Here is a 25,530-nt window from a genome sequence, read left to right on the forward strand (position 1 = left end):
ACTCATACTTCCTTGAGTAGGAAAAGTACTTAAATTGGAAAACATAGGGGTTTTTTGTACTACAGTTAACCTCTTCTATCTATCTATTCCTTATAAATATGGGTATGGAATTATCACCTGGGAAAAACATCAGAGTAATAATCCATAGTTTAATTTATGAAGATGTAAAGAGTCATGCCCTGTTTGGCATAAGCTTAGGAAACTTCTAGAACATGGCATGGTGGGTAGTTTCCTACATGAGGAGGGGATGGCTCCAAAGTAAATATCTGATGGGGGGGCTATAACATTTTATGATTTTGAAAAGACATATTATAGACAGCCATATCGGAAGAGGAAATGTTTTAGATGAGGAAGAAACTGAGTAAAAAAAGAATGAATCATTAGTACAAAAAAAGTTATCTCTCTCTCTCTCTCTCACACACACACACACACACACACACACAGAGAGAGATAAGTTGGATGAAATTCTAGATAAATAAATTTTAGGACATTAGCTCATTGTGTGGAACCTAGAATCCTATTTTTGCAGAAACCAAGAACAAGGTCGGACATTGAGCTTAGGAGATACAAGTGACCTAGTCATTATATAAAGGATAGAATGACAGAACAAATAAGACTAAAGGTGTTTGGTAGAATAAAAATAATGGCAATTAATCCCTACAGTTAGAGAGTTGTTCCCTTTTCAAATACATTCACATTCATTTAATACACACATTAACCCTGATTTTGATAAAGTAGAAACGGTCATCCCTAGTTGTTTACTGTTGAAACAACAATAAGTAACACATGAGAGCAGCATATTCCAGACTGTGTTCCCTAGAATTAAATTTATTTGTTCCCTGGAATACATAATTAAAAAAAAAAAAAGTTCCGTGGAAATGCTGACTCAAAGTCCCTCCAATTTCTTAACTGTAGGACTTTTCAGAGCCTGTGAGGGGCTGCAGTGGGCTATGAATCTCAAAGATGGGGCCATAAATGTTGCATTTCCCAATTTCTTTGACCACACAATGTTTAATCATGAAAGGTTCTTTCGACACACTCTGTTGTACACATTTTGGGAAACACTAAACACAGGATTGGCTGGACTTGTTCTTCTGGTCCAAGGTGAACTGAATCCCTGCACACTCAGCCATGTGTGATGATGAGGAAGCGAATGTGTAACTTGCCTCGGAGGCCACCTTTACACAGAAAGAGGGTGACTTGTCAGACATACACGGTGGCAAAGCTGGGATTGAAACTCAGACTTCCTAAATCCAGGACCAGCATACTTCCCACCACACCATTTGCCTTGGTCTCAAAAGCGGTCGACAGTCATCTTTCTACACTATTTCGTTTTGAGTGTTACTCATCTTGAAAAACTAAAACTAGGCACAGAAACTTTCATCCCCTTCTCATTAGTGTAAGCAACATTATTTCCTGAATGAAAATATGGAACTGGTATTTAACAAGAAGGTCAGGAACTATATTTAAAGTCACTGAAGTCTTAATATTGTTGGAATTACAGTTAATCACATTCACAGCCATCTCTGACAGCTATGGGTGCTTGAGGGGTGCTTCATGGTGGAAGTAAAGAAATGAAAAATAAATTGTTCTGTATGTGCATTATTCATATATTTATTTTCCAGTTTTTTGCAGGAGTGTACCTCAAGCTACATTTTCAGTGAGGGGGTACCAAATTTTAAAATTCTACAGTCTTTTTCTTGTGTTGAAACTTCTAAAAAGAGTCAGATATGCAAAACTGGTATTTTCTTCTTAATAATATCTTTAAAAATAAAATGGGAGAAGTACTGTGCTCTTATCAATGCCACAGATTTCCTCTGGGTGGGATATGTCTGCATGCACCACACCACCTCCGTATTCATCAAATAGCATGATGTACATTTCCTCATTTCTTTTGGAAATTGCTTTATTTATATTAGAATAAACTCTAAAATTTGGTCATGGTGTGCTACTTATAACCCGAGTATTTTATTATCAAGATTCATAAATTACACAGCCTTTAGATGAAAAATGCATATCTCAGAATTACTACAGCTTTTTATATGCCCCGAGAGATTAATACTAAATGTATCAGATCTAAAAGAGTAGAGGATGAATCAGCTACAGGAATTCATCAAGGGCTTGGAGGCTAAATGTAGATAATTCTTCCGTTCTAATGCTTTGAACTTTGGTTAATGATTATTATAGATGAAAGAGAATGTGGCTTACCAAGTTCCCCAAAGATTTACATATTAAATTCCAGAGCCAGCAGGTAGAGTCTGAAATAGAGCAAGTTTGTCCTCAACTTCCCTTTCTTCATTTCACATTCAAGCAAGAGCTTTTTCATCCATTTTGGTTTTATATTTTTCTGTCCTCCTAAAACATCCAAATCCTGGTTTTTTCTGCCTCCATCACTGCCCACCCTATTTTCTTCAAATCAAAATTCCTTTTTCTGGTTTCAGATGCCTCAAGTACAGATTTCTTCTGGTAAACTAAATAAAAGTATGACACATAGACATCTGTATGTATTCTGTTTCCTCTATTGATTACATTTCTTGCTTTTCAGCCAATACTTTTAAAAGTGTTCACTATGTGTTAGATTCTGGTAACTAATAGTGAATCATGTCTCCCATGTCCCCAAAAACCGTGTCTCTGTAGATCTTATTTTATGCGGGGGAAAGAGGAAGACAATAGGAAACAACCAAGCAAGTGCGTTATGTTATGGTGCCTCCTAAGAAGAGAAATAAGAGGGATGTGGAAGGCAGTGACTAGGTGGGTTCTATTTCCAACAAGGGAGTCAAGAAATGGCCTCTCTTAGAGGAACAATTTGAGCAACGCACTGAACAAAGTAAGGGAGTGAGCTCTGTGGGTACCTGGGGGAGAACATTCCAGGAAAAGGGAAGAGCAGGTGTAAAGGGTAGGAGGTGCTTGGCATCTTCTAAGGAAAGAGAGGAGCCCAGGGCACCTGGAGCAGACGAAGGTGGGATTAAGGAAACTCAGAGATGAGGTTAAAAGGGCAGCAGGAAATCAAATCATGTGATCACATAGACCAGGGACCCTCACCCCTGGGTAGCAGATGGGTACTGGACCAGTACTGGTCTACAGCCTATTAGGAACCAGGCTACACCGCAGAAGGTGAACAGGCATTCCTGCCTGAGTTCCACCTCCTGATTCTCATAGGAGTGTAAACTCTATTGTGAACCTAGGGATCTAGGTTGCCTGCTCCTTATGAGAATCTAATGCCTGATCATTTGAGGGAACAGTTTCATCCCGAAACCAATCCCACCCCCAACCCCGTCTGTGGAAAAATTGTCTTCCATGAAACCTGTCCCAGTGCCAGAAAGGTTGGGGACCACTGGCGTAGACCATTATAACACCTTGGCTGAGAGTGTTGCAGCAAAGAATGTTGTAATGTCATACAAGTGTTTCGAACAGACTCTAGAAGCCCAAGAATTTGGCAGTCCACTGCCTAGGACCCCAGTGGTAGCAGTAGAGGCTGTGAGCTGTGTTCAGAGTCTACATACATTTTGAGCATACGGCCAACATCATTTGCCAGTGGATGGGATTTGAGGAGTTCCTATAACGTATTCCTCATTTATCTTCTTTCTTCTCTTAGGTATGTATAGGTCTATCAGTAAAACATAGCCTATTTCTTATTTTTTCTACATTCAGAAAGGTTGGCATACGGAATTGTAAAGAATCAGATATGTGGATTTTGAAGAACCAGACATATTTGGAACTCTACCAAGACAAAAAAAGGATCAATGGCCACACACAATGACCAAACAGTACAGGTCCTCGTGGTGAATTGCAAAGTTACAGACTGGCTAAGGTTCTCAAGAGAAGACCTGATGTGTAACTATAATTTCTGGCCACCTAAAGCTCTGTCTGTGTCTAGATGATAAGCCAAACATCTTCCTGGGTATTTTGATTCTCCTTTAAAGAAAAGGCTGTTTGAGCTAAAATAAAGCAAGTCACCCTTATAGCATTGCTCGCCATGTTGTTATAAGATAAAATACTGGATACATGAGGGATAGCTGGGCCATAATACATCTGATTCAAAATGACTGGAAACAAATAGTTGGGAGTGTTATAGAAGTGGAGAGTTTGGCTCAAGATTATTTGCAGGGTTCAGAGTTATGCTATCACTGGCTTCATGGATCACTGTGCCTAAATAATACATTGGATCACTGTGCCTAAATAATACATTCGCAATTCAACAACTCTTCCCTGAGAACAAAAAATAGATATATTTGAATAGCGTCATTTCATATTTGGCAGATGAAAGATAAATGATAGAGGAAATCTGCATTCAAAAAGATATAAGTGGGTTCTCCTTTGGAGAGAAGGAAGGCTGGGAGTGGAAGCCTTGGAATGTGGAACTGCTTCATGGGGTGACAGGGAAATGAAACACATGGAAGATGCCACCCTTGACTCCCTTTCCTACCTGTCCCAGAAGCTTGTTTTGTGCTTATTCTTCCCTTATGTACACACAGATGTGCCTATAAAGTATAGCATAGTCCTTATTTCTCTAATTTGAGAAGAAATGCAGCTTCCCCTACTGTTTTCATCATCATATAAACCAAAGTGTCAACATAGACCCTTTATAAGATGTCAAAAAGTCACTACTTTTGGTGGATTTGCACAAAAGGAAAGACTGTTCACTTCCCCCACTTAGCCAAGTTTCTGTTCTAATAGATTGACTGGTTTCACATAAAATTTTAAATGGCAAAGAAGCCTGGCCCCAGTAAATTCTCACCAAATGAGGCTTAAAGAATCTTCAAGATGGAAAGCCAAAATTAAAATGTTCTATCATAAAAATAAGCATAGTTCCTTCACAGACAAAAGAGTAGTATTTTCTCCACATGAAAATAACCAGAGCCTTGGAGGAGTGTTAACCATGTGCTTTCACACGTTTTCATGAAAAAAGAAAATACATAGGCTGCGTGTTAACAAGGACCATGGAAATATACTGCCATGTAGAGGGAAATACTTAGCTAATTTGTGAAACCAAGTGGTAAGTAAATCTTGTACTTACCTTAATGAGTTCTAACACACAATGACTGTTTTTAGTGAGGAAGTCTCACTACTACTAAGAACATTTAGTCGTCAAACTTAAAGAAATCAACAAATGGGTCGAACTTCCTCTTCATCCACAGTTACCTGTTTTCTGCTTCTTCCCCTCCCTTCTCTCCCCACATTCCCCAAGCATTGAATGAGTGTCTTTCTGCATCAGGCAGTGTCTGAGACACAGTGAGATCCAGTCCTCATCCTCTCTAGGTTTCAGTGTAGGGAGTATAAGAACATGATAAGTCCCATAGCAGAGATTGGAAAACAACAAGAACAGCTACAGCATATAGCAGGAAACCAGAAGAGTGACTTTACATTAGTCAATTACTTGAAACAATTAGCAAGCAGATGTTATTTTAGGGGTGTTTTGTCCTTGGAAAAGGTATTGCTTGTACTTTTGTTAAATAATTTAGGCAAGTCTTCAGACTCAATAATTCCAGTTGCCTCCCTGTAAACAGATTTCTGGAAAGCTACAGCAATTGAATCTTACCTTATGATAACACCTGAAATATGCAGCACGTTCATCAGAAAATTTCTCCAGTCTTTTTGGACCTTTGCTTGAAGCTTTCTTGAATACTAACCAGCATCGTTGATAAATCTGGAAGGAAATACAAAGACTGAGCTCAGCATCTCCCCTGACTGACATTTGCATTTAAATGTTTTCTTTTTGACGTTTCCACCTGTGAAATATTTGCAAGCCAGAAACGTGATGTTGCTTTGGGAAAATAAAGTTTTAAAAATCAAAATTATTTCCACAATGGGCATATTATGTGTCATTCAGACAATTACTGGAATCAAAAGGAAATAAGTATTTGAAGATAAATTTCTTCATGCTTTGATAGCAATATCACTAGGTCTATTTCAGAAAAAGTCCCAGAGATAAAAATCCCAAATAAGGACAAATAAAATAGGCGTTCAAGGCGCATGCTAGAATTTCAAGTGCAATTAAATCTGAAAATCATGGGCTTGGTCTATGCTAAAGATCTCATTGCCCATCCTAGAATCTGACAGCTCATGGTTATCATGTGATATTCTTAATAATGGATAGTGAAGAGTTGGACCAGGCACTAAACTAACTAGCTAATAATTGGCTGACTAACACCAACCAAATTCTTGCTTAGGATATTCAACCCAGAGACCTGATGATGACTGCCAGAGGTGCAGCCCAAATTGAAAGGCCAATGCCGGTAGGTTTACACAGAAGTTGTTGGCCGTGTTGAATCACTTGCAGGAGAGTTAAGCAGTGGAACCCGCTGCAGGGAACTAGATCATTTCTACTCTAGGTAAAAGAGACAATTTAGTTCTTCACCATCTTCCAATTCCTAATATTGAGATCTAGCCTTTCCTCCGGATTTCTTGGAAATCATCTATATCCCAAGGAACCCATCACCATCAGCATCACTGCAACTTTTAATTAAGCTAGCTTGAATGGGCGTCTGATTCCAGCAACCAAAACTACCCTGAAGAAACTAACTAGTAAAAAATACACTAGTACATTAAAATATTAGTAATGCTAGAGAGAGAAAATGCAGAGAGCTAATGAGCATATAAAAAAAAGTTCTCAAAAAGCAAAATAAAGTGAGACGTTTTTAAACCTAAAAATTAATGAGTATAATTTTTTTTTTTTTTTTTTTTGGAGACAGAGTCTGGTCTCACTTTGTCGCCCAGGCTGGTGTGAGGTGGTGCTTTCTTGGCTCACTGCAACCTCTGCCTCACGGGTTGAAGCGATTCTCTTGCCAGACTCCTGAGTAGCTGGAATTACAGGCAAGCGCCACCACGCCCAGCTAATTTTTGTATTTTTTTAGTAGAGACGGAGTTTCACCATGTTGGTGAGGCTGGACTCAAACTTCTCACCTCGTTATCCGCCCACCTCGACCTCCCAAAGTGCTGGGATTACAGGCGTGAGCTACCACGCCCGGCAAATGAGTATAAATTAATAATAGTATTTACTGATGGCAAATGTCTGAGTGGCACTGTTATACTTGACTGGTGATCTTTAAAGGTCACTTGACAATAAATAACCTTAAAAGAATAGAAATCACGCCTATAATCCCAGCACTTTGGGAGGCCGAGGCAGGCGATCACAACGAAAGAAGATCGAGACCATCCTGGCTAACACGGTGAAACCCCGTCTCTACTAAAAATACAAAAAATTAGCTGGGCGAGGTGGCACACACCTATAGTCCCAGCTACTCGGGAGGCTGAGGCAGAAGAAGGGCGTGAACCCGGGAGGCGGAGCTTGCAGTGAGCCGAGATCGCGCCACTGCAGTCCAGCCTGGGCGACAGAGCGAGACTCCGTCTCAAAACGAAAAGAAAAGGAAAGAAAAAAAGAATAGAAATCTATCCTTAGGAAAAAACCCAAAACAAAATGAATTCCATATTCAAGGGCAGATGGGTGGACTCTCTTCAGTCATGATTATCCTCCATCCTTAAATCACCTCCAATTACCATACATATGTGGTTTTGTATACTTTACCCATAAATAATTTTTATGCACTACAAAGTTTAAGAACCTCTGAGCTAATAAGAAGAATCAAAACAAAGTCTCCATAGTCAATTTTAAAACCTTTTATAATTCTATCAGTACCTGGCAGATGTGGGAGGAATTCAAGTTAACTACTACTTGTCTGCAGTGTTTATATATTCCATTTTTCTCTTCTGTCTCAGAAACTTGAACATAAATTAACTGCTTTGTTCAGGGTGAAAAAAGGAAATCTACTCTACTCCGAAGTTTAGCTCTAAATAAAGAGGGTAAGATATGTGTCTGATCCCACCGAATGTACAATAAAATGTTCGCAGCATTATTTACAATAAAAAAATTAGAGATTATTCAAATTTCAACAATAAGGAATCACAAAGTAAATTATAATATTTCTATAATATATAATGTAATATACCTACTTATCTATAAAGTAACAGTAGCTATATATAATAAATGGTACACATATAGTAAATATGTAGTACATATTATGGTATATATAGAATATATCTATAATAAATGTTATGCATCTATAAGATAACATAGGCAATTATTTTATAAAAATAGCAATATAGATGATATACATAATATTTATATAGTAAATTATACTACATCTATAGTACGTAAGTTGTCTATCTGCAGGATAACATAGGTGGTTCATTTGAAACAAGTTTCAGAAGGAATTTCCAAGGACATAGGAAAGTGTTCATAATATGTTATTGTGGGAAAAGGTGAAGCAGAATACAAAATTTCATTTAGGTCATGATCTCCACTATACTAAAAATGCATGGAAAAAGACAAAAAAAAAAAACCCAAAATATTAACAATGTTTTCTCTGGATCATAAGAATAGGCTTTGGTTTTGTTCATTAGTTTTTGTTTTGTTTAATAAAAGTTAATACCGTATGGCTGGGCACGGTGGCTCAAGCCTGTAATCCCAGCACTTTGAGGGGCTGAGATGGGTGGATCATTTGAGGCCAGGAGTTTGAGACCAGCCTGGCTAATATGGCAAAACCCCATCTCTACTAAAAATATAAAAATTAGCTGGGAGTAGTGGCACATGCCTGTAGTCCCAGCTACTCAGGAGGCTGAGGCACATGAATTGCTTGAACCCGGGAGGCAGAGGCAGCAGTGAGCCGAAATCATGCCACTCAACTCCAGCCTGGGCAGCAGAGAGAGACTACCAAAAAAACAAACAAAAACAAAACAAAAAAAACCCTGTAAATTAAATGAAAGAGGATTCTGTTATTTTTTAAATACCCAGAGGTATTAGTATAATTAGTCAATTCTATTGGTTTCCACTCTGCAGTTATTAAATCCACCAAGCAATATGAAAACACAGAGACAAAAGTGGAAAAGCAATTCAGTGGAAGAAAAGCAAGCTTTTCAATGCACAGTACCGAGGCAACTGGACATCCATGGGGCGGGGGGAAATCGTGGACTTAAACATTCAAACACTCACCTTAAATAACAAATAGCTAAAAATAGACCTAAATATTAAATAAAACGATAAAAAGAAAATGCAAGAGATCACAGTCTGGACAGAGTTCTTAGACCTGTTACCAAAGGCACAATCCACAGAGGGAGAATTTGATAAACTGGACCTCACCAAAATGAAAACTTTTACTATGTGAAAAAATGATGAACAGACATCTCACCGGAGAGGGTGTGCAGATGGTCGAGAAGCACATGAAGACATGTTCAATAGCACTACCTATGTGGGAAGTGAAAATTAAAACCACAAGGGCTACCCATACACATCTATCAGACTGGCTGAAATATAATAATAATACCACCACCACCCAATGCTGACAAGGAGGTGGAAAAATTGGATGACTCATACATAGTTGGTGGGAATGTAACATGGTACAGTCACTCTGGAAAACAGTGGTAATTCCTTAAAAAAATGAAATAAGCAACATACAACCAGCAGTTTCATTCTTAGGAATTTATGACACAGAAATGAAAACTTTTATCCCCACATACCAAAAAAAAAAAAAAAATCTGTATATGAATATTCATAGCTTTATTCAAAATAGCCAAAACCTGAAAGCCTGATAACGTGGGTGAATGATTAAACAAACGGTGGTATTTCCTCCATATGATGGGATACTACTTAGCAATAAAAAGAAATTAACTATTAATATCTGCAACAACTTGAGTAAATCTCTGTAAGAATTATACTGAGTGAAAAAAAAAAACAGCCAAATCTAAAATGTTACATACTACATGATTGCATTTGTATAGCGTTCTTGATGTGACAAAATTTTAGAAATGGAAAACAGATTAACGATGGTCAGAAGTTAGGAATGTGGTGGTGGAGGAGAGAGGGAGCCCAGGGATGTGGGTTTGGCTGTAACAGGTTAACACGAGGGATCCTTGTGGCAATGGAACTGTTCTGTAGCTTGGCTACATCAATATCAATGTCAATATCTTTGTTATGATATCGTACTGTAGTTTTGGAGGACTTTACTACCAGAGAAACTGAGTAAAGGATATAGGATCTTTTTGTAATATTTCTTACAATTGAATGTGAATTTATAATTATCTCAAAATAGAATGTTTAAATTTTTAAAAAGACAGTAAGATGTACAGATACTAAAGCAAGATCTTAAAATTACAGCCTAATCTAACAAATGTCATCTACATTCTTCTCCAGTCCTTTTTTTTTTTTTTTTTTTTGCCATCAGATCACAGTCTAATTAACCACTAGACTGAGTAACTCTAAGAAGGCAAGTTACAAGAGCCATTGGTAAGAATTCAAGCACCAAATCCTTTTCAGGGTGGAGATTCAGCCATGAAAATGAACATTCTCAGTACTATGGTTGGCAAGGAGAGTCCTATCAACATCTTGCTTATGTCTGAATAACCGATGAGACAATTGGCTCCCTTAAAATATTACCACCACCTGAGGACTGTAATTACAGTGGGAATGACTGTCACTCTGCTTCTTCAAATGAAGGATGTGAAAAATAGGTTTCTTGCTGCCATTCTACTATTGGCAACCTCTTGCTTTTGTACATGCCCCAAGAATGTGTTCAAAAACTGCACATGCTAAACGCGTGCAAAATTTATGCCCACTGCAAGAAAAGATATCTTCACCAAGAAAGATATTTTAAATTTCCTAATTATCCCTCAGTTTTCAGATCCAAACTCAATGACAGCATTTCTAACATTTTAAAAAATGTGTTCATTTTCTTCACAGTTGAACCAGTGTTTGCCTGGCTTATGTCCAAAAGCTGCTGAATGCAAGCTAAAGGTTCTTCAATTTCAGCATGCCTAATGATTTCCATTTTGGACCCATCTGTATTAAGTCCAGGGGACTTTTTTCTCATTTCTTATTTTTCTTTGGTTTATTAAGTAGTAAGGACAAATGAAAACATATTGGTTCATTAGAAGATAAGGAAAACTCAAATTTGGTTAATGAACAGGCAGTCTGTGATGTCAAACTATAACATACAAATACACAGTACAAAAGTAGACAGTACCAAAGTTGAGAGCAATGTGCGCAATCAAGATCCTTCCTTTATTGTCATATATCATACCTCAGTGATTCTCACTGGTCCAGCATCACTCAGGATAATTGCTAAATATGCAGATTCCTAGAGACTAGCCAAGGTCTACTGAGTCAAAACCTCTTCAGTTGGGACCAAATTTGCTCTTCACTATGTTTTCAGGTATTTTATCTGTAATTTGCAAGTCAATGTCATAAATATTTACAAAGTACTTTCAGACGATACTGTGTCTCCCTCTCGGGGCTGCCAACAAAGACTTCTAAAAGTGCTTCCAGATGCGGGCACCTGAGATGGGTGGCTTGCAAAAGGTGGCACATGGTGGCCTTTGAAACAGAGCAGCATGAGCTGCCATCTTGAGTTTGAGAGAGACACTGAAGGAGAAATGTAATCCATTAAACTAAACTCCCAATTTCAACTGCTAGCACACTGTCCTAAGAACACCAGAAGAGCCACTAAGTATCCAGAGGACTAAAAGCTTATCTTAAATATCTCAGTATTGTTTAGCAAAAATAAAACAGGAAGACTTACTAAATATGGTAGCATGTGGGAACTACTTGGAATAACACTGACATTGTTTCAAAGAATGACAATTTGAAAAATAATCCCATTCACTTAATAGTTTAGGGCAGTTTTTAAAAATTAATTCATTCAACTGTCTCCTTTATATTTTATGTAACAAATCTACTTGTCATCGATAGTATTATTTAGTTAACATTTTTCTTTAAATTGACTTTTTAAACTAACATATTTTTATTTAAAAGAGAAATCTTTTATTCGAACTATAATAGTTTCACTGGCTATAAATAGTAGTTAATCCTGGCTGGGTGCGGTGGCTCATGCCTGTAATTCCAGCATGTTGGGAGGCCAATGTGGGTGAGTTGCTTGAGTCCAGGAGTTCAAGACCAGCCTGGTAAACATGGTGAAATCCTGTCTCTATAAAAATAAATATATATATAAAAAGTAGGTGTGGTAGTGCATGCCTGCAGTCCCAGCTACTTGGGAAGCTGAAGTCAGAAGATCACCTGAGCCCAGGGAGGTCGAGGCTGCAGTGAGTCAAGATTGTGCCACTGTACTCCAGCCTCATGACAGAGTCTTAAATAAATAAATAAAGATAGGTAATCCTAATGTAAATACACTGTATGAGATTTCAATGACAGTACAATTTCCATGTTGAAATATCTCACCTCCTATACATTCATGTTTCTCAATTTTAGCACGAGTGACATTTTGGGCCAGAAAATTCTTTATAGTTCGGGGGTTTTCCTGTGCATGGTAGGACATTTAGTAGCACCTCTGGCCTCCACCCACTAAATACCAGTAGCAGATTCTCCCACCTCCACTGAAATCCAAAATTGTCTCTAAACATTGTCAAACATCCTCGGGGGGGCAAAATGAGGACCACCGCCACAGCTGAATGCATGCTGATCTGAAATTGTATATTTGAAAACTATGTGTCTTTGTGAGTATCTTCAAAGCCCCTGATTTGAACAAGTCAATTCCCACAGGCCACTGTCAAAGCTTAAGCAAATAAGCATATCACACAGTTCCAACAACCTGGGTAGAAGGACGGCAGATTTAGTAGTTACACGAAAATCTCATTCAGCATGTACTTTGTTGTTGGTGGTGGTAGTTTTATTATACCTAATTTTCAGCCTTAAATTGTCACCAATCCATGTATAATTTGTTCTGTTTTTCCTTTGTCTTTTCTTCCTTTGAAATTTGATACCCTTAATAATTTCTTAGCCCTGGTTTAAAATCTCTAACATTTTTTATTGGCTTCTTTTCCTAGCAAAGAATATTCTGATAAGTTCACCAAAATTTCCAGTTCTAAGAAGCAGCTGAAACAATTATGAATTTGCTTAGAATTCCTAATTTTACTATAATAGTAAGCCTTTACAATGTCTTGAACAGAATCACAATTATACCTCTAAAGGATTCAAGGACAGTTATGAAGGAAACAGCAAGTTTTGGTGACAAAATTCCTGTTGAAAGGAAATAGTACACTGCCTCCATGCAAACTCTAGAGATAAGATGGGGCTCTTTAGGCCTTTATAATCTACCACAGGAGTTTGCAAACTTTCTGTAATGAGCCAAAGAGTAAATGTTTTAATCTCTGAGAGCCCCCAGGTCTCTATTGCAACTACTCAACTCAGCAAATATAGCATGAAAGCAGCCACATAATATATGTAAATGAATGGGTGTGGATACCTTTCAATAAAACTTTATTTACAAAGCCAAGCAGTGGGCCAGATTTGGCCTTGGGCCTTAGTTTGCCAACCTCTGCTCTACGGTAGTTATTTCTCAACTCTTTAAGCACAGATCTCATAGAAATCTGTTTGACAAGTCTCTCCAGGGAGAAATGGAAGTAATTATGCCTTCTGTGGAATCCCTATACATTCCACATCTCCCCACAAGCCAAGATTCTACTCCAATAAAATTCTATTAAAATGTTGACTTGAGGCTTTTCCAACCCCTCCACCAAATGTCTGGTCTCCCTGTCCACCACTGGGGAGTCACTGTTCTACAATTAATGTGGATGCCATCCTGAAGAGCACTTTCTCATGCAGATCCATTAGCATCCCCATCTCTAGCACTGGACTGCAGTTAGGTTTCTATAGTTATTCTATGAAGTTAAGGTACAACTTAACTAAGTAGGTGAAAATTGTTTTCCATTTTGCCAGCATGCCCTTTCTGTAATCCCATTGACTTTCTCTTCTCAGCGCATTCTCTCCACACTCTGAAGACATGTATCAATGAGAACACTTGGACACAGGGTGGGGAAAGTCACACACCGGGCCTGTTGTGGGGTGGGGGGAGGGAGGAGAGATAGCATTAGGAGATATACCTAATGTAAATAAGGAGTTAACGGGTACAGCACCCCAACGTGGCACATGTATATATATGTAACAAATGTGCATGTTGTGCACATGTACCCTAGAACTTAAAATACAATCATAAAAGAAGGTATACATCATCACAGTACTGACTGAATTAGCCTCAGTTCTCATGTGCTATTCCTATTGGCACCTACTTTCCAAAACAAATCAAATATTTTTCTCAAGCAGGATGTTAATATTAATGCCTAGCATTGGCTGAACTCTTGTTCTGCACACTGTGGAATGCTGAGCCCTTTATGTGCATTATTTCAATTAGTCCTCCCAACATTTCTGCTTGGCAGATTCTATTATTATTCCTGTTTCACAGATGAGCAAATTTTGTTTTAGTGAGGTTAAGCATCTTACTCAAGGTCAAAAACTAAGAGAAATATGCCAGGATTCCAACTTTTGTTTGCCTGAATCTGGAAAATAAGCTCTTAACCACTACTCCAGGAATTTTTTCAGAAAAGTTGGACTCTTAGGGATGCATAAACTCAGGCTGATGGTCGATCCATCTGTAAGAAGTTTATTTTCATGCTTATCATAATCTAAAAAGAGACACTTAGTTGTAGCCATATGCTCTTTCATCTGGACGACTACTTTATAGATAATCTATTTCAGTGTGACATTTGCATTTCTGATTTTAAGTTCACTCACTGGCACTAACTGTTCACCCACAGTGATAGTTTTGAAGGGAGTTTTTCTGAAACTGGGTTCTTAAGACAGTAATTCAGGACTCCATGTAGCCTAGCAATCTGCAAGAAGTATTTGCTTTGAAAAGAACTCCATATTATCTCTCCTTAAGTGATAACATAGTCAGTGTCTTTGACAGAAGTGCAGGAACCCAAGCTAAGTAGTTTTCGAACTATATTAGAATTAGATGTTGTCTCATGCAACTTCTCAATTCTTCTTGGACTTCCTTGCTTCTCTAACTCTCAGCCTCTTGCTCTTCATTTGCCATGGTGGTGGCAAACTAGGCTAAGTGACTCCCCACTGGCCTGGACAGTCCACTACCTGGGGCTGACCAGTCACTTCTCCATGAGTGTCCAACCCTCCAATTTGGCTGACACTATCCCCGTAGAGTCTCAGTCTCCTCTGTCACTTTCAGGCTTTTCAATAGCCACAGAAAATGGTGTGGGTTGATATAATCTGGAAGTCAAGGGTGGAGATGTTAACCAAGGACAACCAGGAGATAGGAGTTTGCCCCACAAGTAATGCCCCTCCATCCTATATAAGAGTGAAACCGTCTTTGCAAAAATTGTAACAGTGAGGAAATTAAGACAATGAAAGGGATTTGATCTAATCAGTCCTCATCTTGCCTTTAATCTCAAAACTGCCCTTAGTCATTCTCAGGCTTGGGCCAAGCTAACATTGGGAGAAATTTAGTTTATAGGTTAAATGATAATCGCTTTTCTTCAGAACTAAATGTCCTTTGTAAAACTTGTGAAAGATCGCCAGATTAGGAGGATGAGAGGAGCTATTCTGCTACGATGTAGGTGTAAAGAATGACCAGCCATGATTCTGGAAGTCACAAGATCTGCAGCTTCTTCAATTACTCCTGCAGATAACACCGGTACTGTAGAACCTAAGTTCTTCAGTTTTCTTTTCAGGCTTTTGCATTGTTGACCACCAACAGCCCCACCCAGATCCATGACTCTTGACTCAGCTGATCCTGTGGCCTCCACCTAGGAGTGGACTCGGTACACAGGACTGTTTTCCACACACCTACGACTGCATCCACAACCCATCAGCAGCACCCATTCCCTTGCCCATTCAACTATCCTTGAAAAACCCTAGCTTCCAAATTTTTACAGAGGCTCTGGTCTCCTGTTCAGCCAGCTCCGGGTAAATTAAACTATTTCCCTATTGCAATTCCTCTGTCTTGGTAACTTGGCTCTACCTGGGCAGTGATTAAAATGAACCATTGAGCAGTTACAAGATCATTGGCCTGGATGATCTCTGAGGCCAAGAAGGTCAGAACTTTCCAGTCCTATGAATGACTCTGTCATGACAGGATTTCACAGTTGGTGCTTAAAGACTACAAAAGAGTGATTTCTATGGCCTCCCCCAATCATAATATACGGGCTGCTACCAATTCCACTTACCAAAATAATGAACTGGGTCAGAATCATGTATTTTATGAAGGGAAAAAAAAATCTTTTTAATGAGTAAACAACATGATTCTATGCCTAAGATTCATATATACCCTTCATTTGTAAGGAAAGAAAAGCCAATTTGGAGAAAATTGCACAGTGGGTATCAAGATACATTTTAAATTCACTGTAAAGAAAAATACCAGCAAAAATGGGATGATTAATCATAAAATAGAACATGTATAAAGAAGATTAAGAATACTTAAAAAGCATCCACAGGGAATAAATTAGCTATGCCAACCCTTTACTGGTGGTGAAGTAAATTAGCACAACCTTTCTAGAGGCAGAATTATGTCTACATTTTCACCCAGAAATACTACTTCCAGGAACTTCCTTTTGAGGAAATAATTAAGGAAATATGCACACATATGAGAATAGAGTTCTTTGGAGAAAAAACTGGAAATACTCTAAATGTCTCAGAGGACTGGTTTAATTAATCATGGCAAATCTGTAAACTAGAGGTTGCCATCATTAGAAATGATGTTGTAAAATAATATGTACACCATAGAAAATGTTATTAGTAAGTTATTAAGTACAAAAAGGAGGTTGTCCCTGCTTTTTAATCTATTTCACTTCTAGTTTATATACATATACACTCATTCTGTAAATAAGGTGGAGGTTGCAGTTGCTCATACAAGATTTGAGCTATATTTAATCCTCTCCCTCCCCCTCCTCTCTCTCTCTTTCTCTCTCTCTCTCTCACACACACACACACACACACACACACACACACACACAGCAATTCTAGGGAATAATCTGCACTTCAATGGAAAATTGGGCATTCTCTAGCAAGCACCTTTCGAGAATTATCTGTTTTTTATTCTGTGGGAGCTATTCTACTCCTCTGTAAATTGTAGGTAAGTGAAAACAATGCAAAATTATTCTAGTCTCTAAAGATGCAAATTATGTCCTGTCCAGCAGAGGTTCAACTGACTCCCACCCACCCCACCCCCACTGTCCACAAAGCTAGATTTGCCTCCTTTTGAATATTCATTTCATCATTCGGGATATACAAATGTGTGAGTTCTTTGAATTACCCTTTGAACTAGTTTTAATATTCAACATTGTTCCTTCATTTAATTAATGAGTTAAGTAGAACCTTCGACACCTGTTCATTCTACATTTGTATGAGAGTCATCATTTTACGTGTTTTGAAAATTATCTTTTAACGCAATTCATCAATCACCAAATTCTGTGTATTTTTACCCTCTAGCTAAACCTGGAATATTTGTATTTCTCTACAAGGGACTGCTACTCTAATCTAAGCCACCATCTTCTGAGTTTCAGAGGGCTCCCTGTTTTATTCTTGCTAGTTTGCAATCCATTTTCTACCTAATATCTGGGGTGATTTTGGCAACACTAATCTGAACACATTGCTCCTTTACCTAAAGTATTTCTGTGGCTGCCTGATGCCTTTAGGGCAAAAATCAACAAAAATCAACGTCTTAATTAATAAGACATTCCAGAACCCTCAAGAACTGGCACCTCCCTATGTTGTAACCTATTTTGCGGTTTTCTTCATTTTACATTCTTTTTTCATAAATATATGTTCTGTAGTATACGTTTTTCATATAATAAAAATGAACATATTATTTGGAAAACATTCTCATGGAATCAATATCTGCCATGAACAGCTCAGACCATTCTTTCCACACATAGGGAACCGTTCCTTTGTCAGTACAAAGTTGACCAGTGTCAACCAAGCAAGTGCTAAAAAAATGAAAGTTATATATGCTTTTCCTTCTCTCTCTCTAGGGCCTTTCTCTTCTCCAGAGCAGAAGCACTGCAGAAAGAAGCCATAGTTTGGTATATTCATTTTTCTAGCTTTGATTTCTAACTAGTTTTATTGAAAAAAGTAAAGACACTACTCTAAAGAAATGCCAGAAAATCTAAAATACTGCGTGAGCATTCTATTTAAACAAAAATTTGAGAGCTGATATCATTCTTTAATTAATTCCACAAATATTTATCAGGTGCCTACCATGTGCCAGGCATTATTTAGGTACAGGGGTTATGGCTACGAACAAAAGGGAGAAAATCTGCTGTGTTTGTTGTGCTTTCAGACAATCAATAAGATATATATGCTTACGTGTGTGTGTGTGTGAGTGTGTGCGTGTGTGTGAGAGTGTCTTATAATATGTCTCATGGTGTGATGCACCATGAAGGGAAATAAACCAAAGGCAATGATAGGAATTGTTACTGGTGGTTATTGTGATTTTAAATAGGGTAAGGGATGATTAAGGAAGTTCTCATGAAGAAGGTGTCATCTGAGCAAAGACTTGAAAGAGACGAGGCAATCAACAGAGTGGATATGTGAGGCAGGTGGGCTCTGGGTAGAAGAAACAAATGGCCTTGAGTCAGACCCGTGTCCAGCATGTTAAAGGGAGAATAAAGAAGCTTGAAGATAGGAGAAGAAATCAGGGCTGGCAGTGGTGGTGAGTGTGGGTCAGCATGGTCAGGCTTTATGGGTCTTACTCTAAAGATGTTGGCTTGGCCAGGCATGGTGGCTCACACCTGTAATCCCAGCACTTTAGGAGGCCCAGGCGGGTGGATCACTTGAGGTCAGGAGTTCTAGACCAGCCTGGCCAACATGGTGAATCCCCCGTCTCTACTAAAAATGCAAAAATTAGCTGGGTATGGTGGTGCACGCCTATAATCCCAGCTACTCAGGAGGCTGAGGCAGGAGAATCACTTGAACCTGAGAGGCAGAGGTTGCAGTGAATGGAGATTGCACCACGGCACTCCAGCCTAGGCAACAGAACGAGACTCTGTCTCAAAAAAAGTAAAAAATAAAAATATATAACTAAGTAAAGACATTGGCTTTTTCTCTGACTGAGATGGGAAGTGAGATGAAGCATTGAATGGAAGTGATAGACTCCAACTTCAGGTACTGTAGGGCAGGAAAGGCACAGGTCGGGGAACCAGTCAGAGGGGATCACAACAAACATTGCGGGGAGTGACGCTGACTTGGACCACCATGAAAGTGGAGGAGACGTGGAAAGTGCTAAGAATCTGGACATATTGTGAAATTATAGTCAACAGGATTTACTGATGGGATTGACTGTAAGGGTAAGGTTAAGACAAAAGTCAAGGATGATTCCAAAATATTTAGCTCAAGCAAGTGGAAGAATGGAGTTTCCATTAGCTGAGAAAGCCTGGAAAAGCACGAAGTTCAGTAGGGAGGGTGTGAAATCTAGGGATGGGTAAATTGAGCTGTCACACCTATTAAACATCTAAGCCTGTATAAAAATTATATTATTAAGCATAATGAAGAAGTAGTTCTGTATACATTGTGTATATGAAACTACATATACAAGATTTTACTGCACTCTGTAAATACAATAATATTATCTTCCCTATAGGGCTGTGTAAGAATTCAATATGTCAGTGCATTTAAAGTACTTAGGGCCAGGCACGGTGGCTCACATCTATAATTCCAGCATTTTGGGAGGCCACTGTGGAAGAATTGCTGGAGGCCAGGAGTTCAAGACCAGACTGGGTAACATGGTGATGCCTTATCTCCAAGAAAATAGAAAAATAAAAAAAATTATCCAGGTGTGGTGGTGCACACCTGCGGTCCCAGCTACTTGGGAGGCTGAGGTGGGGAAGGATCACTTGATCCCAGAAGGTTGAGGCTGCCGTGAGCCATGCTCGTGCACTGCACTCCAGCCTGGGTGACAGAAACCCTGTCTCAATAAACAGATAAATAAATAACATACTTAGCATATTGCTCGGTATATAGTAAACACTCCATAGTGGTTAGCAGTTCATACCGTCCAGCTAGGTGGTGATTTGCATGCAAACAAGGGCAACACATTTTGTTTCCTTCATTTACTCATTTATTCTGCAGATATCCACTGAGCACCTACTATGAGCCAGACACTGTCCCAAGCAATGAGGAAAGAGCAGTACACAAAGCAAAGTCCAGAAACTTTACTTCCTATTACGTAGGGACAAATAACCAGGCACTCCAGGCCTTCACACAACGCCAGGTCTGTGGTCATAATGGTGATAGACTATGTATGCACAGCACTCATTTTGTGGTATGCACCCAATAAGTATTTTGGTAGAGTTAAAAAAAAAAAGCAATGATCTTTCTGGGGCTTCCAAAGGGACTTCCAGAGAGGTCTTCTGAGTAGTCACCAAGACTAAGTTCCAGTTGCTTACCCTACCCTATATAACTGACCCCTGCTTACTCATTAGGCCTCATATCCTACCACTTCCTACTTCACTCATAATAGGCCAGCCTCCAAAGTGTTACATTCTTCTCTGACAAGAGATGAGAGAATATTTCCTCCCCTGCACTTCACATGGTTGACTCCTTTTCCTCCTTCAGGTCTTAGGTGGAATTTCTCTATCAGTTAGTTATTGTTGCATAATTAATCATTCCAAAGCTTAGCTGCTTAAACAGCAATTTATCACTTCCCATGAATATAACTGTTGATTGGGCAGTTCTGCTGATCTGACCTGGCTCCATTAATCATGGCTGGGTTCATTCACCCATGAGCAGTCAAGTCCTGGGTTGTCTTAAGGCTGCCTGGAATGACTTAGCTCTGTGGCTCACGGTGTCTGATTCTCCAATAGCCTATCTGGGGCTTATTCTTCTGGAGCAAGCAGAAGTCCATGAGAGCAGGCAGAAACTGAAAACGCTTTTCATTTTTCAACTAACCTTTTTATTTGGAGATAATGGTTGAGTCACATGCAGTTGCAGCAAATACTACAGAGAGAATGTAGCTACTCTTTCTCAATTTCTTCTAAGGGAAACATCCCCCAAAACTATAGTATAATAATAGAGGCAGGATACAGACATTGATACAGGCAGGATTCAGAACAATTTCCATCACGAGGATCCCTCATTTGCCCTTTCATTACCACAACCACTTCCTTGCCTGCCTTAACCCCTGGCAACCACTAATCTGTTTCTGTTCTCCCCTTTTTTTTTTGGAGATGGAGTCTCACTCTGTCACCCAGGCTGGAGTGCAGTGGTGCAATCTCACCTCTGCCTCTCGGGTTCAAGCGATTCTTCTGCCTCAACCTCCCAAGTGGCTGGGACTACAGGCATGCACCACCATGCCTGGCTAATTTTTGTATTTTTAGTAGAGAAAGGGTTTCATCATATTGGCCAGGCTGGTATGACCTCGTGATCCACCCGCCTCAGCCTCCCAAAGTGCTGGGATTACAGGCATAAGCCAGCACACCCGACCCTGTTCTCCTTTTATATAATTTTGGCATTTCAACAATGTTATATGCATATAATTATATAGTATGTAACCTTTTCGATTTGGCTTTTTTCATTTAGCATAATTCTCTACAGATTCACCCAGGTGGTGATATTCCATAGTACTACTGTAACACAGTTTGTTTACCCATTTGGTCACTGAAAGACATCTAGGTCCTTCAGCTTCTGACTGCTATGAATAAAGCTGCTAAAAACATTCACACACAGATTTTTGTGTGATTATAAGTCATTATTTCTCTGGGATAAACTTTGCCACCCTTCACATAATTTTACTTCTCCTATTTATCATTGTCCTATTTTTTTCTATATCCATTTAGAAATATCGAAGACAGTGTTATAATTTTACTTCAACCATCAAACCTAATTTAGAAAATTTGAAAGGGGAAAGAAAATGTATTGTGTTTACCCATATTTTTGCTCACTGAGTTCCTTCTTTTCTCCTGATGTCCCAAGATTCCTTCTTGTATTGCTCCTTTTCTGTCTAGAAATCTTCATCAATTTTTTTTTTTTTTTTAGACGGAGTCTCATTCTGTCACCCAGGCTGGAGTGCAGTGGCGCGATCTCGGCTCACTGCAAGCTCTGCCTCCCAGGTTCACGCCATTCTCCTGTCTCAGCCTCCCGAGTAGCTGGGACTACAGGCACCTACCACCTCGCCCGACTAGTTTTTTGTATTTTTTAGTAGAGACGGGGTTTCACCGGGTTAGCCAGGATGGTCTTGATCTCCTGACCTCGTGATCCGCCCGTCTCGGCCTCCCAAAGTGCTGGGATTACAGGCTTGAGCCACCACGCCCGGCCATCAATTATTTTTAAGGTAAATCTGCTGGTGACAAATTCTCTTTATTTTCTTTCATCTGACAATGTCTTGATTTCCCCTTCATTCCTGAAGGACATTTTTGCTAGGTATAAGATTTTGGGTTGACAGTTCTTTTCTCTTAGCACTGGATGAGCAAACTTCCTTCTGCCAAATCTTTTCAGCTATTATTTCATTGAGTTTATTAGGTCCTCCCTTAATGTCAATAGGTTCTTGGAAACTGTGACTTGAAGCAAAAAAAAAAAAAATAAGTGCATAATAAAACCATTTTTTTTCTCACCATTATAATGAAACGACATTACTCAAGAACTTGTTGTTGTGGCCAAGTGTGGTGGCCCACATCTGTAATCCCAACACTTTGGGAGGCTGAGGCAGGTGGATCACGAGGTCAGGAGTTTGAGACCAGCCTGACCAACATGGTGAAACCCTGTCTCTACTAAAAATACAAAAATTAGCCGGGTGTGGTGGTGTGTGCCTGTAATCGCAGCTACTCAGGAGGCTGAGGCAGGAGAATTGCTTGAACCCAGGAGGCAGACGTTGCAGTGAGCTCAGATTGTGCCACCGCACTCCAGCCTGGGTAACAGAGTGAGACTCCATCTCAAAAAAAAAAAAAAAAGAACTTGTACATCATTTCATTTAAAGTCACAGTTTCCAAGATTCTGTCAGCAATGGAGGTGAGGACTTCCACACTTTTCAGTCCCATGTCTCTCTCCTCTCCTTCTGGGCCCTGTTGACATGAATGTTAGATCTTTAGTTACAATGCCATGGGGTCCCTGAAACTCTTGTGATTATTTTTCCATTCTATTTTTTCTCTGTTGTTCCAAATGGATGATTACTATCGCTCCATTTTGCCTGTGTTCTCTCTATTCTGATGTGAGCCCATCCAATTTCAATTATTGTATTTTTCAGTTCTGAAGTTTCCATTGGGCCTTCTTTATATCTAATTTCTCTTGAGAAAATTTTTAATTTTTTTCCTCATGCTTCAAGCAAGTTTGTAATTGCTCCTTGGGGCATTTTTATCACAGCTCCTTTCATATCTTTGTCATATAATTCTACCACCTCTGTGTTGGTGTTCATTATTTGAGAGCTTCCTGATTTGGTATAATGAGTACTTTTTATTGAAACCTAAGTATTTGGCACATTATGTCATGAGGTTCCAGATCTTAAATAAATCTCTTTCAACAGGATTCCTCTAATGTTGCTACAACAGGAGAAGGGGTAGGAAAGTATGCCTTCTTGTTGCTGCTGGTAGAAATCCAGAATCCCCAGAAAATCATACTTGATACTTGATGGGGTCCCTCATTATTGATAATGATACTTGACAGGGCCTCGCATTATTGCTGGGTTGGGGTGGTAGGCACACTGTCTGCTCATGCGACCTCCACTGGTTCTGCATTGGGAGTGGCCTCATTACCACTGGGCAATGCTGACTCCATTAGGTCTCCTCTGACACCACCCAGTGGGGAGAGGAGGGAGCACCTCATTCCTACTGAGCAGAATTAGAAGTCCCGACTTCCCATGTGGTCTCCACGGACATCGTGGTGTGGAGGACTTGTTATTGATGGGTGTGGATGAAAGTTTGAGCTCCTGACTCGGCCTTCACAGACATCATCTTGGTGAAGTTTTGGGATAACTCATTACAGTTCCATGAGGATGGAGGACTAGGTCCCCCACTTGGTCTTCATGGGAGAGGGTGGGGCCACAGTCTCTTCTTCAGTGTTTGAACGGTATAGAGCAGCTCTTATCTAAAAGTTTCTTGCCTTGCTAGACTGCCACATTTCCTGGTCCTCTGACCAGGGAGAGCAGGTTTTTGTTGGGACTTTTTTTGTCTGTGCCTGTTGGGGTTTCTGGGTTGTTGGTTTCTTCATCTCCGTGTGTGGGATCTATGAGGCAAAAGTTAATCTGGCTAACTTCTTCTCTCCAACTTTCAGAGTCTTATTAGGTTTGATTTATATGCAATGTCCCAGCTTTATAGTATCAGCGAGAGGAGTACGAAAAAGTACACCTACTCACTGTTCCCAAAAGTGGAAGCCTGTAAATACTTTTATAAGCCTTTGCTGTGTCAAGTTTGCTAATATTTTATCTCATATGGTTAAATCCAGAGTCAGAGCTGATGGAGACAATAAAGTCACAGAGCAAAGATTATGGCAGTGACTGAGGCCACTGATGCACTCACAATCTACCGTGATGTCACCATCTCAGAGACACGTCCCTACCTCCCAAATCTAAAGCACCCCCAGGACTCCACATATTGACTTCAAATCAATACCTGAAATTATTTTGCTTGCTGATTTGTCTGCATTTTTAGTTTCTGCCTTGGTCTTCAGAATATAAAATCACACTATATTTTATGTGAATCACTTTGAATCCTCAAAGCCTGGAAGAGCATTATGTTCTCATTTCTTTATTTTCGAATGGCTGAGTGAATAAACAAATGAGCAAACAAACGAGTGGGCAAAAGTCATACGAAGAACTCATGAAATTCCCAGAATTTCATAAATGAGGCCCTTGGATCAAAAAGCCTCAGAATAGGCCTGACATTTCCAAACATGCCTTAACATATTTATATAAGAGTTTTATTTAAAAAAAATAAGCCCAGAATATGTAGAGTACAAATATTCAAATCATATTGAGAGACATTGTTTTAAGAGAAACATTCTTTTAAACAATTGTAAAACACATTTTTCCTTAAAAAGTTCATTGTACCAAGTGCTACTTTTTATACCACGGAGAAGGGCTCTGGTGGCCATTTGTCACATCAGTGTTTTCAGACATCAGTGGGTTTTGTTCTCAAACCACAGAACCTCAAGATGAATAAATTTCCATATAGATAAAACAAATATAGAAATATTTGTTAAAAACAAGCTGTAGCAAAATTAGAGATATATCACTCTACTGTGGCCAAAAAAAAAAAAATCCAAAATTAGGGACTTTGCATTAAAAAATGTCTATTCTGAAATTGAATCACTGTAATAATTTCAGAAGGAAATATTTCAGCAAGGTTCAGTCTCTCAACGTCCACATTAATTGAAGCAACATTGAGTAAAAGACATTTTGTGAGAAGGCTCAGTACAGAAAACTAGAATGTCACTCTCAAAGAAGGGAAGAGAAATGAATTCCATGGTTGAGCAAGCACTCTTTAAGAAAAAAGCCCACAAGGAACAGATGTTGCCAGAAAAGGGCAGAAGGGGAAGAATAATAGTCATGTGGTAAAAAAAATTTAAGCCAAGAATTTAAGAGAAGGAAACCTGGGTGGCCACAGAGGAGACAGTTGCAGATTTTCACAGATAACTTCCAGGAAAGAAACACGTTTTCAGCTGTGCGCGGTGGCTCACACCTTAATCCCAGCACTTTGCAAGGCTGAGGCGGGTGGATCATGAGGTCAGGAGTTCAAGACCAGCCTGGCCAA

At 39.3% G+C, this 25,530-nt stretch overlaps 1 protein-coding gene across 2 annotated transcripts in view; it reads right to left on the reverse strand.

Annotated features, from left to right (window-relative positions):
* Nucleotides 1-25,530, reverse strand: part of DOK5 (docking protein 5) — a 181,597-nt gene that overhangs the window by 87,544 nt on the left and 68,523 nt on the right. For both annotated transcript variants that reach the window (XM_011936714.1, XM_011936715.1), the window contains exon 2: nucleotides 5,540-5,647. In XM_011936714.1, the coding sequence (XP_011792104.1) occupies nucleotides 5,540-5,647 (108 nt within the window). The remainder of the gene's footprint in view (nucleotides 1-5,539; nucleotides 5,648-25,530) is intronic.

Source organism: Colobus angolensis, unplaced genomic scaffold (assembly GCF_000951035.1).
Source record: "Colobus angolensis palliatus isolate OR3802 unplaced genomic scaffold, Cang.pa_1.0 Scaffold156, whole genome shotgun sequence".
Taxonomy (NCBI): domain Eukaryota; kingdom Metazoa; phylum Chordata; class Mammalia; order Primates; family Cercopithecidae; genus Colobus; species Colobus angolensis.